Raw genomic sequence first — 14,629 nt, forward strand, 5'->3', positions numbered from 1 at the left:
AGTAACGAGCATACTCGCTCATTACTAATATTCACTAGTGTTGAGCATTCCGATACTGCAAGTATCGGGTATCGGCCGATACTTGCTGTATCGGAATTCCGATACCGAGATCCGATATTTTTGTGGTATCGGGTATCGGTATCGAAACAACATTAATGTAAAAATGTGTAAAAGAAAAAATTAAAATAAAAAATATTGCTATACTCACCTCTCCGACGCAGCCTGCACCTTACCGAGGGAAGCGGCAGCGTTCTTTGTTTAAAATTTGCGCTTTTCTTTCCTTTACAAGAAGTCCAGGCTTGTGATTGGTTGCGTGCCGCCCATGTGGCCGGGACGCAACCAATCACAGCAAGCCGTGACGTAATTTCAGGTCCTTCAGGATTTTAAAATTACGTTCCGGCGTTGTGATTGGTTGCGTCGCAGTCACATGGGAGACGCAACCAATCACAAGCCGGGACGTCACGGGAGGCTGGACACGCGCCCATTTTAAAATGCGCGCGTGTCCAGCCTCCCGGCTTGTGATTGGTTGACCGCAGCGCAACCAATCACAAGCCGTGACGTCACGGGAGGCTGGACACGCGCCCATTTTAAAATGCGTGCGTGTCCAGCCTCCCGTGACGTCACGGCTTGTGATTGGTTGCGTCTCCCATGTGACTGCGACGCAACCAATCACAAAGCCGGGACGTAATTTTAAAATCCTTAAGGACCTGAAATTACGTCACGGCTTGCTGTGATTGGTTGCGTCCCGGCCACATGGGCGGCACGCAACCAATCACAAGCCTGGACTTCTTGTAAAGGAAAGAAAAGCGCGAATTTTAAACAAAGAACGCTGCCGCTTCCCTCGGTAAGGTGCAGGCTGCGTCGGAGAGGTGAGTATAGCAATATTTTTTATTTTAATTCTTTCTTTTACACATTAATATGGTTCCCAGGGCCTGAAGGAGAGTTTCCTCTCCTTCAGACCCTGGGAACCATCAGGAATACCGTCCGATACATGAGTCCCATTGACTTGTATTGGTATCGGGTATCGGTATCGGATTGGATCCGATACTTTGCCGGTATCGGCCGATACTTTCCGATACCGATACTTTCAAGTATCGGACGGTATCGCTCAACACTAATATTCACCTATTTAGTTATGTTTTTCTGCTTCTTTCTACTATACGTTCAATATTATCAAGCATTGTAGCCTGTCACTAATTGGTACAAGGTTATATTACTCTGTCTGACCACGGTCAGTCACCTATATATATTTGGGCGTGTTGTATGATTATGTATTGCGGATATTGTTAGCTAGATGTTTATTGTCCGGTCACTGAATTACCGCAGAATTGGCTATTTGCTATATGTGGGATCCATGTAGACGCTCTGAGATCAGCTCTCCACTATCTTTGTGGGCGTCTATTGGATCTAGGATATATTATTGTTATGTTCTGAACATTTATTAGGGTGTTTCTGATTGTATTGCTTTAGAAAAGGATTGGCTTCCACATCTGCCAGAGGTTTTTCTTTCCTAGGTTGGAACCTGCAGCACGTTTTATTTTATTAGTATTATCTATTAAAAGCTATGCTTTAATCTTACTATTTGCTGAATCACATAAGGGTCTGTGGATAAATATGTATGGAGATCTCCTCCAGCAATATGATTCAGGAAAAATGTCCTTCTATAAAGGTGTTATATGCTCAAAGGCCTCATTGTCCGCTCCTTCACAAAACTGTAAGCTGTCGATACCAGGTCCAGTTTCTACTGCTTCTGTGGATTTCATCCTGTCTTCACATTCTTCGTCGTCTTCCGTTTTTGCACTTTTTCGCTTTCTATTATAAAGATAACAGCAGTCATAAAAATTGTATATGGAGATCATTTTTATTTATATATTTTACTCATTTATAAATCGCCATCATATTCCGGAACGCTTTACAGACATCATCACTGTCCCCATTGGGGCTCACAATCTAAATTCCCTATCTGTATGTCTTTGATGTATGGAAGAAAAGCTGAGAACCCAGAGGAAACCCACGGAAACACAGGGAGAACATACAAACTCCTTGCAGATGTTGTCCTTGGGAAAATCTGGACCCAGGACCCCCACACCCCGAAAAACACCAGCGTTAACAAATAGTTACAGCCTCTCTATTCCTGAAGTATTACCCCAGCCTTTATCAACTACTATTGATTCTGGGGGCCCAATTTCCAGCTAAATTCAAACATTACTTGACCTTGTTCACAAATATCCAGCTAACACATTCTCCATGTATTTCAAAGGAAAGATGGCCATATTGTTTATGCAGACACATCTTTGCTGAAATATACGCAGAATTCAGCGGGTGGAATTGTTGTTTCCCCATCCGCCTGATAAATTTCACCTCTTGGATCCTCACTTATGACAGTTTTTATGTTTATACCGCCTACATGTTGTGTGCATCAAATGTACTATGCCAAGCAAACTCTACTTTACTCACCCTTTCCAGGTCCAACACTGAGTCTCCACCATGGCTCCAGGTGTCTGTCGTAGTCTGCTGGGCTTATGTCACTTCGACAGCGTGGCAGGCAATTACTGATCTCAGCGGCTCATGCTATCTACTCGGGCAGAGCTCACTGATTGGAGCAGTGGCTGAGACTCAGTATAGGACCCGGGGAGGATTAGAAAACAATAGTTTGTTTCTTTAAGGCCACGTTCACACGTTGAGTATTTGGTCAGTATTTTTCATGAGTATCTATAAGCTAAAACCAGGAGTAGAACAATCAGAGGAAAAGTATAATAGAAACAAGTCACTACTCCTGTATATATCACCCACTCCTGGTTTTGGCTTACAAATACTGATGTAAAAAACTCACCATACACTCAACATGTGAACGTGGCCTAACACAGGGTATCGTGGGGGGGGGGGGGTTTAATGGAAAACCCCTTTATTCGGAGTTTGACAAAAGGAACACGAGTCATCAGTTAATAAGAAACTATTTCCTGAAAGCCAAATGTATACCATCACATAAGATGGAAGTATTCATAGGCGGTGACATCTCCTGTAAACTAGACCATGTAAACTTTTGCTCCGATATAAGTATAGCCAACTATACATGATGTTTAGGACACCCCACATTGCTACCAGTTTTGGTGAAAAGATCATTCACTCGTTTGTTCGTTTTATGATTGCTCACTTTCCATGCGAAGAGACACTAAACTCAGAAACAAAAAAATATTCCCTAGGATTTCCTTGACCCTTGATCGAAATGTACAAAGGCACATTATTTTACATGCCTTGCAGGGAACATTTGTTTTGAAATAACTAGATAAGAAACTCACAGGTCATGAATTATGCCTATCTCAAGTCTTTATGACTCAGTAAGAGGAAATTTCTACACTCAGAAATCATTAACTCTAATAGCATTTTCTTTATATTTTGTGAACATGGAATCAGTTCATGTTACCAGGATAGGAAAGCAATTAAGATGATCCATATCTATTTGCTGGTGATCACACATCAAGCATCAATATTTCTAATTGAGGCCAATTAAAACTCTACTCAAAATGAGATCATCGACAACAAATAGAAAATTATATTATGTCTAATGAATCAAACCTCTTGGAGTGTGCAATATAATTTACCAAGGAACTGCCCAGAAATAGAAACTATGACATGATCTTTATTAAAACATGATTACAATTGTAAAATATTGTGAAATGAAGATGCAAAAGTATTAAAAACTGAAACGTACAATGTATATAGGTGATGGGATACAGCTAATTGCTATAAAATGGAAATGTTTTTCTATTTAAATGGCCTTAGGCATAATTTTGAGAAATGGCGACTTGATGGAAGAACAAACTGCAAGAAGGTTGATCTTATTATATATAGAGCAAGATATACAGGTGCTTCTCACAAAATTAGAATATCATCAAAAAGTTAATTTATTTTAGTTTTTTAGTACAAAAAGTGAAACTCATATTATATAGAGTCATTACAAACAAAGTGATCTATTTCAAGTGTTTATTTCTGTTAGTGTTGATGATTATGGGTTACAACCAATGAAAACCCAAAAGTCATTATATCAGTAAACTAGAATACTTTATAACATCAGCTTGAAAACTGATTTTAAAATCCAAAATGTTGGCCTACTGAAATGTACTGTATGTTCAGTAAATGCACTCAGTACTTGGTCGGGGCTCCTTTTGCATCATTTACTACATCAATGTGGCGTGCCATGGAGGCGATCAGCCTGTGCCACTGCTGAGGTGTTATGGAAGCCCAGGTTGCTTTGATAGAAGCCTTCAGCTCGTCTGCATAGTTGGGTCTGGTGTCGCTCATCTTCATCTCGACAATACCCCATAGATTCTCTATGTGGTTAAGGTCAGGCGAGTTTGCTGCCAATCAAGCACAGTGATACTGCTGTTTTTAAACCAGGTATTGGTAGTTTTGTCAGTGTGGACAGGTGCCAAGTCCAGCAGGAGAATGAAATTTCCACCTCCAAAAAGGTAATCCCCACATGTAATCAAGCTGGCTAATAGCTGTAAATCATGCTGCTGAGGCGATGAAAAAGTAATCTCCGAGCAGTGATAAATACTCAGAGACCACCCGAGCATGCTGGGGAAAACATGAGCTACGCTCATCACTAATGTTCAGTAAATGCACTCAATACTTGGTCGGGGCTCTTTTTGCATCAATTACTGCATCAATGCAGCGTGGCATGGAGGCGATCAGCCTGTGGCACTGCTGAGGTGTTATGGAAGCCCAGGTTGCTTTGATAGCAGTCTTCAGCTCGTCTGTATTGTTGGGTCTGGTGTCTCTCATCTTCCTGTTGACAATACCACATTCTGTATGGGGTTAAGGTCAGGCGAGTTTGCTGGCCAATCAAGCACAGTGATATTGTTGTTTTTAAACCAGGTATTGGTAGTTTTGTCAGTGTGGACAGGTGCCAAGACCAGCAGGAGAATGAAATTTCCACCTCCAAAAAGTTTGTTGGCAGAGGGAAGCATGAAGTGCTCTAAAATTTCCTGGTAGACGGCTGCGCTGACTTTGGTCTTGATAAAACACAGTGGACCTACACCAGCAGATGATATGGCTCCCCAAACCTCACTGATTGTGGAAACTTCACACTAGATCTCAAGCAGCTTGGATTGTGGCCTCTCCACTCTTCCTCCAGACTCTGGGACCTTGATTTCCAAATTAAATGTCAAATTTACTTTAATCTGAAAACAACACCTTTGACCACTGAGCAACAGTCCAGTCCTTTTTCTCCTTGGCCCAGGTAAGACACTTCTGGCATTGTCTATTGGTCATGAGTGGCTTGACACAAAGAATGCAACACTTGTAGCCCATGTCCTGGATATCTCTGTGTGTGGTGGCTCTTGAAGCAATGACTCCAGCAGAAGTCCTCTCCTTGTGAATCTCCCCCAAAATTTGGAATGGCCTTATCGTACCAATCCTTTCAATGCTGCGGTTATCCCGGTTGCTTGTGCACCTTTTTCTACCACGCTTTTTCCTTCCACTCAACTTTCCATTAATATGCTTGCATACAGCACTCTGTGAACAGCTAGCTTCTTTAGCAATGACCTTTTGTGGCTTACTCTCTTTTGTTGAGTGTGTCAATGACTGCCTTCTGGACACTAGATGATATTCTAATTTTGTGAGAAGCACCTGCATATTGCATTGTAAATTTTGCTAATAAACCTAATTTGCCGTGGGGGTGGAATTATTTTGTCTTGATCATATCATATCTACTGGAAAGGGGAGGAAGCAAAAGAGAGGACACAGACAGGAAAGCATGGGATTACACATGATTCTTTCAGGTAAAACATTGCTTAAAAACAGGCAGTTAACTATTTTGCCTCACAAAAAGAGTTATTTGTGATCCCCTACTGTCCTGTCTGTATTCTCTCTTTTGCTTTCTCCCTTGCCCAGGAGCTGTGGTATGACCAGACCATGTCCCTGTATGGTCAGACGCGGCCATTACACAGTACACAGCAGGGACACATTTATAAGATTATTTCAGCACAGGAACATTTTTTTTATACACATCCAGTTGTGAAACTTATTATTATTCCAAGATCTGTTAATTAAAATGTACTTTGCTTGTGGGAAAACCCCTCTAATCTATGACTGGAGTGAAGAGGAATGTGAGCTCAGGATTTTAGCTTTACGTTTTGGTGGGAGTCCCAGCAATGCTGCCCCTAGTGATCATATATTTACCCCATATATCTAGGACAGGTGGTTGATGTGATTTCTGGGAACACTCTTCTATCCCCTCGTATAGCCGGAATTTCCTTTTTGCATTAATAATTTTTTTAATCAGATTGCAGTGAAAAGGAGCTGGGACATTGTACCTCCATTTTAGGGACCCTCACCGTTCAATCCTGTGGTTAGGTGAAATGTAATTTATGGGGAAAATTCCATAAACCGCTCATGTCCGGTATACATCTTAGTTTTTGCTTTAATCATTTTGTGGATCTTTATTCATTGTTAAAAAAACACTTTTATTTACAGATATTTTCTACATTGTCGTTTCAAGAAGCGATGGATGAACAGACTTACTTCATGCTCTTGATTCCTGATACCACAAATGAAATGCACACCACTCCGAGAAGGCCAACCACCACTCCAAATACAATCAGCCAGGATTTACTGGACGATATATCCTCGGGAGCCAATGTCGGGGGTATGGAAAGGAATTCCAGGGTGTTATCATCTAATAGAAAGGCATTATTTATCCGGTTCCTTTCAAGTCTAGAAAAAAAAAAATGTATATGAGAGTAAAAATGGCCATGTCATTGTATTTCAAAACAGTCAAGAAGACACAGGTTAAAGTCCTCAGAATAAAATGTTAGACCATTTTTTTCATCTCCATAATTATTTAATATTATTTACTAATTAAATTATGTAATATTGTATATGGTAATAAAAAATGATACCAATAAAAACTTAGAGCTTTTCCCCGCAAAAACCAAGCCCACAAACCATTAACCATTCCATTGGTCGGGATTAGTGATGAGCGAGTGTGCTGGTTACTCGAGATATCAGAGCATGCTCGGGTGTTCTCCGAGTATTTTTGGCGTGCTCAAAGATTATGTAGATGCATGATTTGCGGCTGCTAGACAGCCTGAATACATGGGGGATTCCCTAACAAACAGGCAATCCCTGCAAAAATTCAGGCTGTCTAGCAGCCACAAATCATACAGCTGTGGTGACACAAACAATCTATGAGAATGCCCAAGATACTCGGAGACCACCCAAGCATGCTCAGAAATTTCGATTAACGATCACACTCGCTCATCATTAGTCAGGATGCAACAGGTTTTTTTTTGCCTGTAATATATCTACATTTTACAGTTTGAAAATACATATAAAAAAAAAACTTTAAATATTTAGTATTGTCGTTAACCATATTATGAAATTATGACTTAGTTACATTGCATGATAAACAGCATAACAAAAATTGCAAAGGAAATTGCTTTTCTCCATTTTCGAATCCCCAAAATTTAATGAAAATTAAAACAACAATTTATAAACAAATCCTAATACAGTTACGTCACCTGGAAGATAGACTTATGGCTTTTGGAACTGAATGGTAATGGCAAAAAGATTAGCAATAAGGTAAAAAAATAAGGAAAAAAACATTTGGTCTTGAAGGCCCAACATAGACCAATCCTTAAAGAGGTTATCTGGGACTCTTAACACTGAAGACCTATCATCCTTAGGACAGGTCATTAATGTCTGATTGGTGAGAGTGCGACACCTGGCACCCCCGCCGATCAGCTGTTCCTGGTGTCCGACGGGAACTGCTCAGTTAGGGAACTGCAGAGCACAGCTCCATCGACGGAATAATGACTGCAGCTGGGTACTGCACCATTTATTGATTTGAATAGAGGCAGATGTGCAGTACCTGGCCATAGCCACTATACAACCGACAGAGCTGTGCATCCGAAACTGAGCAGTTCCGGGTGCCGACACCATGAATAGCTCATTGGCAAGGGTGACCGATCAGACACTGATAACCTATTCAAACGATAGGTCATCAATGTCAAAGTCCTGGACAATCTGTTTAAGGGTTTAATTAATTATGCCATACAGTATCCTACTAATGATATGATTGTATTGATTCATCAGTAGTGATAGATGAACCCAAACAGTAAAGTTCGGGGTCCGTGCACGTACCTCAAACACGGACGTCTCCAGGAAGTCCGTGTTATTGTTTGGATTTTGTACCCTGAACATTGGCTGTTTCCCACGCTGTCATCTGTATGACAGAGCAAGAAACACCAACGGCTCTGATCAGTGGTGCAGATGACAGCATGTGAACCAGCAGCTGTGATCAGTGGTAAAAAGGTTACCGCCGGTTACGGGCATTGGTTGATAAGAGTACTACTCCATCATCTTACACCTGCTCTCGCGGATTCTGCCCAACTCTTCCACTTGCCCTAGTGCAGCGGCAAGTAAGGTAATATTTGTGGGGTTGATGTCAGCTTTGTAATGTCAGCTGACATCAAGCCCGCAGGTTAGTGATGGAGAGGAGTCTATAACCATCACTATTCATCAGTAATAAAGGTAAAAAAAAAAATTGAAAGTTCCATCAGTTGTATCCTATCTATATAGTAATATGTTGCATAAATTTATCATTACAAATACTGTAGTATGATGCAGCCATGTTATTAAAGGGGTTATTGTTGTGAATTCTGCTCTTGGGTTCCCTCCGGTGGTTGTTGGTGGTAATGCAGTTATCCCTGGGTTGCAATCCTGGGCAGGTGTCTCTGCTGATTGCAGCTCTGACTGGGCTATTTAGGTGTGCAGGATTCATTGGTCATTGCCAGTTGTCCATTGTTCTTGGAGGTTTTGCATCTCTGTCTGGTTCCTCCTGCCCTGCTGCCATAATCAGCAAAGATAAGTGTCTGGTTTTTGTTTCTTCAGCACACATGCAGTGTGCTTTACAATTCAGTGCTATTCATTGTTTTTCTTAGTCCAGCTTTGACTGTGTTTGGATTTATTCAGTCAAGTTGGATTCTCAGGAGATGCAGATATACATTCCATGTCTTTAGTTAGATGGTGGAATTTTTGTATTATCTGCTGTGGATATATTTAGGGTTTTAATACTGACCGCTTAGTATTTTGTCCTATCCTTTTCTATTTAGCTTTATTTATTTTAGTGGCCTCTTTTGCTAAATCCTGTTTTCTGCCTGTGTGTCTTTCCTCTTATACTCACAGTCAATATTTGTGGGGGGCTGCCTATCCTTTGGGGTTCTGCTCTGAGTCAAGATAGAATTCCCATTTCCATCTATAGGGGTATTTAGTCCTCCGGCTGTGTCGAGGTGTCTAGGATGTGTTAGGTACACCCCACGGCTACTTCTAGTTGCGGTGTCAGTTTAGGGATTGCGGTCAGTACAGGTTCCACCTACTCCAGAGAAAGTCCATGGTCACCAGATCATAACAGTACAACTGGCCAGCAATGAGTTAAATGCATCTCAGAAGAAGGGAAGAAAGGTGTTGAGCCATTTTTTTTCTGCAGCCTGCTTTGTCTTTCCTTCCCTCTTTTTCTCTTGGTGGCTAAGGAGTCTTGTGCTAGCATGGATGTTCAGGGATTGGCTTCTCGTGTAGACCAGCTTGCTGCTAGGGTACAGGGTATTTCTGATTATATTGTTCAGACTCCGGTTTTAGAGCCTAAGATTCCTACTCCTGATTTGTTTTTTGGGGACAGGTCCAAATTTTTGAGTTTTAAAAACAACTGTAAACTGTTTTTTTGCTCTGAGACCTCGATCCTCTGGTGATTCCATTCAGCAGGTTAAAATTGTCATCTCCCTGCTGCGTGGCGATCCTCAGGATTGGGCATTTTGAATCTGGTAATCCGGCCTTGCTTAATGTAGACGCCTTTTTTCAAGCTTTAGGATTATTATTAGTGTTGAGCATTCCGATACTGCAAGTATCGGGTATCGGCCGATACTTGCTGTATCGGAATTCCGATACCGAGATCCGATATTTTTGTGATATCGGGTATCGGTATCGAAACAACATTAATGTAAAAATGTGTAAAAGAGAGAATTAAAATAAAAAATATTGCTATACTCACCTCTCCGACGCAGCCTGCACCTTACCGAGGGAAGCGGCAGCGTTCTTTGTTTAAAATTCGCGCTTTTCTTTCCTTTACGTGAGTCCCGGCTTGTGATTGGTTGCGTGCCGCCCATGTGACCGGGACGCAACCAATCACAGCAAGCCGTGACGTAATTTCAGGTCCTTCAGGATTTTAAAATTACGTTCCGGCGTTGTGATTGGTTGCGTCGCAGTCACATGGGAGACGCAACCAATCACAGCAAGCCGTGACGTAATTTCAGGTCCTTAAGGATTTTAAAATTACGTCCCGGCTTTGTGATTCGTTGTGTCGCAGTCACATGGGAGACGCAACCAATCACAAGCCGTGACGTCACGGGAGGCTGGACACGCGCGCTTTTTAAAATGGGCGCGTGTCCAGCCTCCCGTGACGTCCCGGCTTGTGATTGGTTAATGGCGGCCATGTTGCCGGGACGCGGACCAATCACAGCAAGCCGTGACGTAATTTCGTCACGGCTTGCTGTGATTGGTCCGCGTCCCGGCAACATGGCCGCCCTGACCAATCACAAGCCGGGACTTCACGTAACCAAGTAAAAGCGCGAATTTTAAACAAACAACGCTGCCGGTTCCCTCGCTGAGGTCCAGGCTGCGTCGGAGAGGTGAGTATAGCGATATTTTTTATTTTAATTCTTTCTTTTACACATTTATATGGATCCCAGGGCCTGAAGGAGAGTTTCCTCTCCTTCAGACCCTGGGAACCATCAGGAATACCGTCCGATACTTGAGTCCCATTGACTTGTATTGGTATCGGGTATCGGTATCGGATTGGATCCGATACTTTGCCGGTATCGGCCGATACTTTCCGATACCGATACTTTCAAGTATCGGACGGTATCGCTCAACACTAATTATTATATGATGAACCAAATTCTGTGTATCAAGCTGAGAAGACCTTGTTGGCCCTGTCTCAGGGTCAAGAAGTGGCAGAATTGTATTGTCAGAAATTTAGAAAATGGTCTGTGTTGACTAAATGGAATGATGATGCTTTGGCGGCAATTTTCAGAAAGGGTCTTTCTGAATCCGTTAAAGATGTTATGGTGGGGTATCCCACGCCTGACGGTCTGAGTGATTCTATGACTCTGGCCATTCAGATTGATCGGCGCTTGCAGGAGCGCAGAACTGTGCACGCTGTGGCGTTGTCCTCAGAGCAGAGTCCTGAGCCAATGCAGTGTGATAGGATTCTGTCTAGAACAGAACGACAAGGATTCAGACGTCAGAATAGGTTGTGTTTTTATTGTGGCGATGCTTCTCATGTCATTTCAGTCTGCCCTAAGCGTACAAAGAGGATCGCTAGGTCATTTACCATCAGTACTGTACAACCTAAATTTCTGTTATTTGTGTCCTTGATCTGCTCATTGTCATCATTTTCTGTCATGGCGTTTGTGGATTCAGGTGCCGCCTTGAACTTAATGGACTTTGAGTTTGCCAGGCGTTGTGGTTTCCCCTTGCAGTCTTTGCAGAACTCTATTCCTTTAAGGGGCATTAATGCTACACCTTTGGCTAAAAATAAGCCCCAGTTTTGGACACAGGTGACCATGTGCATGGCGCCAGCCCATCAGGAAGATTGTCGTTTTCTGGTGTTGCATAATTTGCATGATGCTATCGTGCTGGGTTTTCCATGGTTGCAGGTACATAATCCTGTGTTGGATTGGAAGTCTATGTCTGTGACTAGTTGGGGTTGCCAGGGGGTTCATAATGATGTTCCTTTGATGTCAATGTCCTCTTCTTCCTCTTCTGAAATTCCAGAATTTTTGTCTGATTTTCAGGATGTATTCGATGAGCCCAAGTCCAGTTCCCTTCCACCGCATAGGGACTGTGATTATGCAATTGACTTGATTCCAGGCTGTAAGTTTCCTAAGGGCCGACTTTTCAACCTGTCTGTGCCTGAACATACCGCCATGCGGAGTTATGTTAAGGAGTCTTTGGAGAAAGGGCATATTCGGCCATCTTCTTCACCGTTGGGAGCGGGATTTTTTTTTGTTGCTAAGAAGGATGGCTCCTTGAGACCCTGTATTGATTATCGCCTCTTGAATAAGATCACGGTCAAGTTTCAATACCCTTTACCTCTGCTTTCCGATTTGTTTGCTAGGATTAAGGGGGCTAGTTGGTTTACGAAGATTGACCTTCAGGGGGCATATAATCTTGTTCGTATTAAGCAGGGTGATGAATGGAAAACTGCATTTAATACGCCCGAGTGCCATTTTGAATACCTTGTGATGCAATTCGGGCTCTCTAATGCTCCATCTGTTTTTCAGTCCTTCATGCACGATATCTTCCGGACTTATCTTGATAAACTCATGATTGTATATTTGGATGACATTTTAATTTTTTCCGATGATTGGGAGTCTCATGTGGAACAGGTCAGGATGGTATTTCAGATCCTTCGTGATAATGCTTTGTCCGTGAAGGGGTCTAAGTGTCTCTTTGGAGTGCAGAAGGTTTCTTTTTTGGGCTTCATTTTTTCTCCCTCGTCTATAGAGATGGATCCAGTTAAGGTTCAGGCCATTCATGATTGGATTCAACCCACATCCGTGAAGAGCCTTCAGAAATTTTGGGGCTTTGCTAATTTTTATCGCCGTTTCATTGCTAACTTCTCCAGTGTGGTTAAACCCTTGACCGATTTGACGAAGAAAGGCGCTGATGTAACGAATTGGTCCTCTGCAGCTGTCTCTGCCTTTCAGGAGCTTAAACGCCGATTTACTTCTGCCCCGGTGTTGCGTCAACTGGATGTTTCTCTTCCATTTCAGGTTGAGGTTGACGCTTCTGAGATTGGGGCAGGGGCCGTTTTGTCTCAGAGGGATCCTGTTGGTTCCTTGATGAAACCGTGTGCCTTCTTTTCCCGTAAATTTTCGCCTGCTGAACGCAATTGTGATGTTGGCAATCGGGAGTTGTTGGCTATAAAGTGGGCGTTTGAGGAGTGGCGACATTGGCTTGAGGGAGCTAAGCACCGTATTGTGGTCTTGACCGATCATAAAAATCTGATTTACCTCGATTCTGCCAGACGGCTGAATCCTAGACAGGCTCAATGGTCCTTGTTTTTTTCCCCGTTTTGATTTCGTGGTCTCATATCTTCCGGGTTCTAAGAATATCAAGGCTGATGCCCTCTCTAGGAGTTTTTTGCCTGATTCTCCTGAGGTCCTTGAACCGGTCGGCATTCTGAAAGAAGGGGTGGTCCTTTCTGCCATTTCTCCTGATTTACGACGGGTTCTTCAGGAATTTCAGGCTGACAAACCCGACCGCTGTCCAGTGGGGAAACTGTTTGTTCCTGATAGATGGACTAGTAGAGTGATTTCTGAGGTTCATTGTTCTGTGTTGGCTGGCCATCCTGGTATTTTTGGTACCAGAGATTTGGTTGGTAGGTCCTTTTGGTGGCCTTCCTTGTCACGTGATGTGCGTTCTTTTGTGCAGTCCTGTGGGACTTGTGCGCGGGCCAAGCCTTGTTGTTCCCGTGCTAGTGGGTTGCTTTTGCCTTTGCCGGTCCCTGAGAGGCCCTGGACGCATATTTCTATGGATTTTATTTCTGATCTTCCGGTTTCCCAGAGAATGTCGGTTATCTGGGTTGTTTGTGACCGGTTCTCTAAGATGGTTCATTTGGTGCCTTTGCCTAAATTGCCTTCCTCTTCTGATTTGGTTCCATTATTTTTTCAGCATGTGGTTCATTTGCATGGTATTCTGGAGAATATTGTGTCCGACAGAGGTTCCCAGTTTGTTTCTAGGTTTTGGCAGGCCTTTTGTGCTAGGCTGGGCATTGATTTGTCTTTTTCTTCCGCATTCCATCCTCAGACAAATGGCCAGACCGAGCGAACTAATCAGACTTTGGAAACTTATTTGAGATGCTTTGTGTCTGCTGATCAGGATGATTGGGTGGCTTTCTTGCCATTGGCCGAGTTTGCCCTTAATAATTGGGCTAGTTCGGCTACTTTGGTTTCGCCCTTCTTTTGTAATTTTGGTTTTCATCCTCGTTTTTCTTCGGGGCAGGTTGAGCCTTCTGACTGTCCCGGTGTGGATTCTGTGGTGGACAGGTTGCAGCAGATTTGGGCTCATGTGGTGGACAATTTGGTGTTGTCTCAGGAGGAGGCTCAATGTTTTGCTAACCGTCGTCGGTGTGTTGGTTCCCGGCTTCGGGTTGGGGATCTGGTCTGGCTGTCTTCCCGTCATGTTCCTATGAAGGTTTCTTCCCCTAAGTTTAAGCCTCGGTTTATTGGTCCTTATAGGATTTCTGAGATTATTAATCCGGTGTCTTTTCAATTGGCCCTTCCGGCCTCGTTTGCTATCCATAATGTCTTCCATAGATCTTTATTGCAGAAATATGTGGTGCCCGTTGTTCCCTCTGTTGATCCTCCGGCCCCTGTGTTAGTTGATGGGGAGTTGGAGTATGTGGTTGAGAAGATTTTGGATTCTCGCTTTTTGAGGAGGAGGCTTCAGTACCTTGTCAAATGGAAGGGTTATGGCCAGGAGGATAATTCTTGGGTTTTTGCCTCTGATGTCCATGCTGCTGATTTGGTCCGTGCCTTTCATCTGGCTCGGTCTGATCGACCTGGGG

At 43.0% G+C, this 14,629-nt stretch overlaps 1 protein-coding gene across 1 annotated transcript in view; it reads right to left on the reverse strand.

The window, feature by feature from the left end:
- Positions 1-1,110: 1,110 nt before the first annotated feature.
- CLTRN (collectrin, amino acid transport regulator) overlaps positions 1,111-14,629 on the reverse strand; it is a 115,495-nt gene continuing 101,976 nt past the window's right edge. The window contains exons 5-6 of the mRNA XM_077299414.1: positions 6,526-6,717; positions 1,111-1,812 (exon numbers count right to left, since the gene is read on the reverse strand). Of these exons, the coding sequence (XP_077155529.1) occupies positions 1,662-1,812; positions 6,526-6,717 (343 nt within the window). The 3' untranslated portion in view covers positions 1,111-1,661. The remainder of the gene's footprint in view (positions 1,813-6,525; positions 6,718-14,629) is intronic.

The sequence above is a fragment of the Ranitomeya variabilis genome, chromosome 3 (genome assembly GCF_051348905.1).
Source record: "Ranitomeya variabilis isolate aRanVar5 chromosome 3, aRanVar5.hap1, whole genome shotgun sequence".
In the NCBI taxonomy this organism is placed as follows: Eukaryota; Metazoa; Chordata; class Amphibia; order Anura; family Dendrobatidae; genus Ranitomeya; species Ranitomeya variabilis.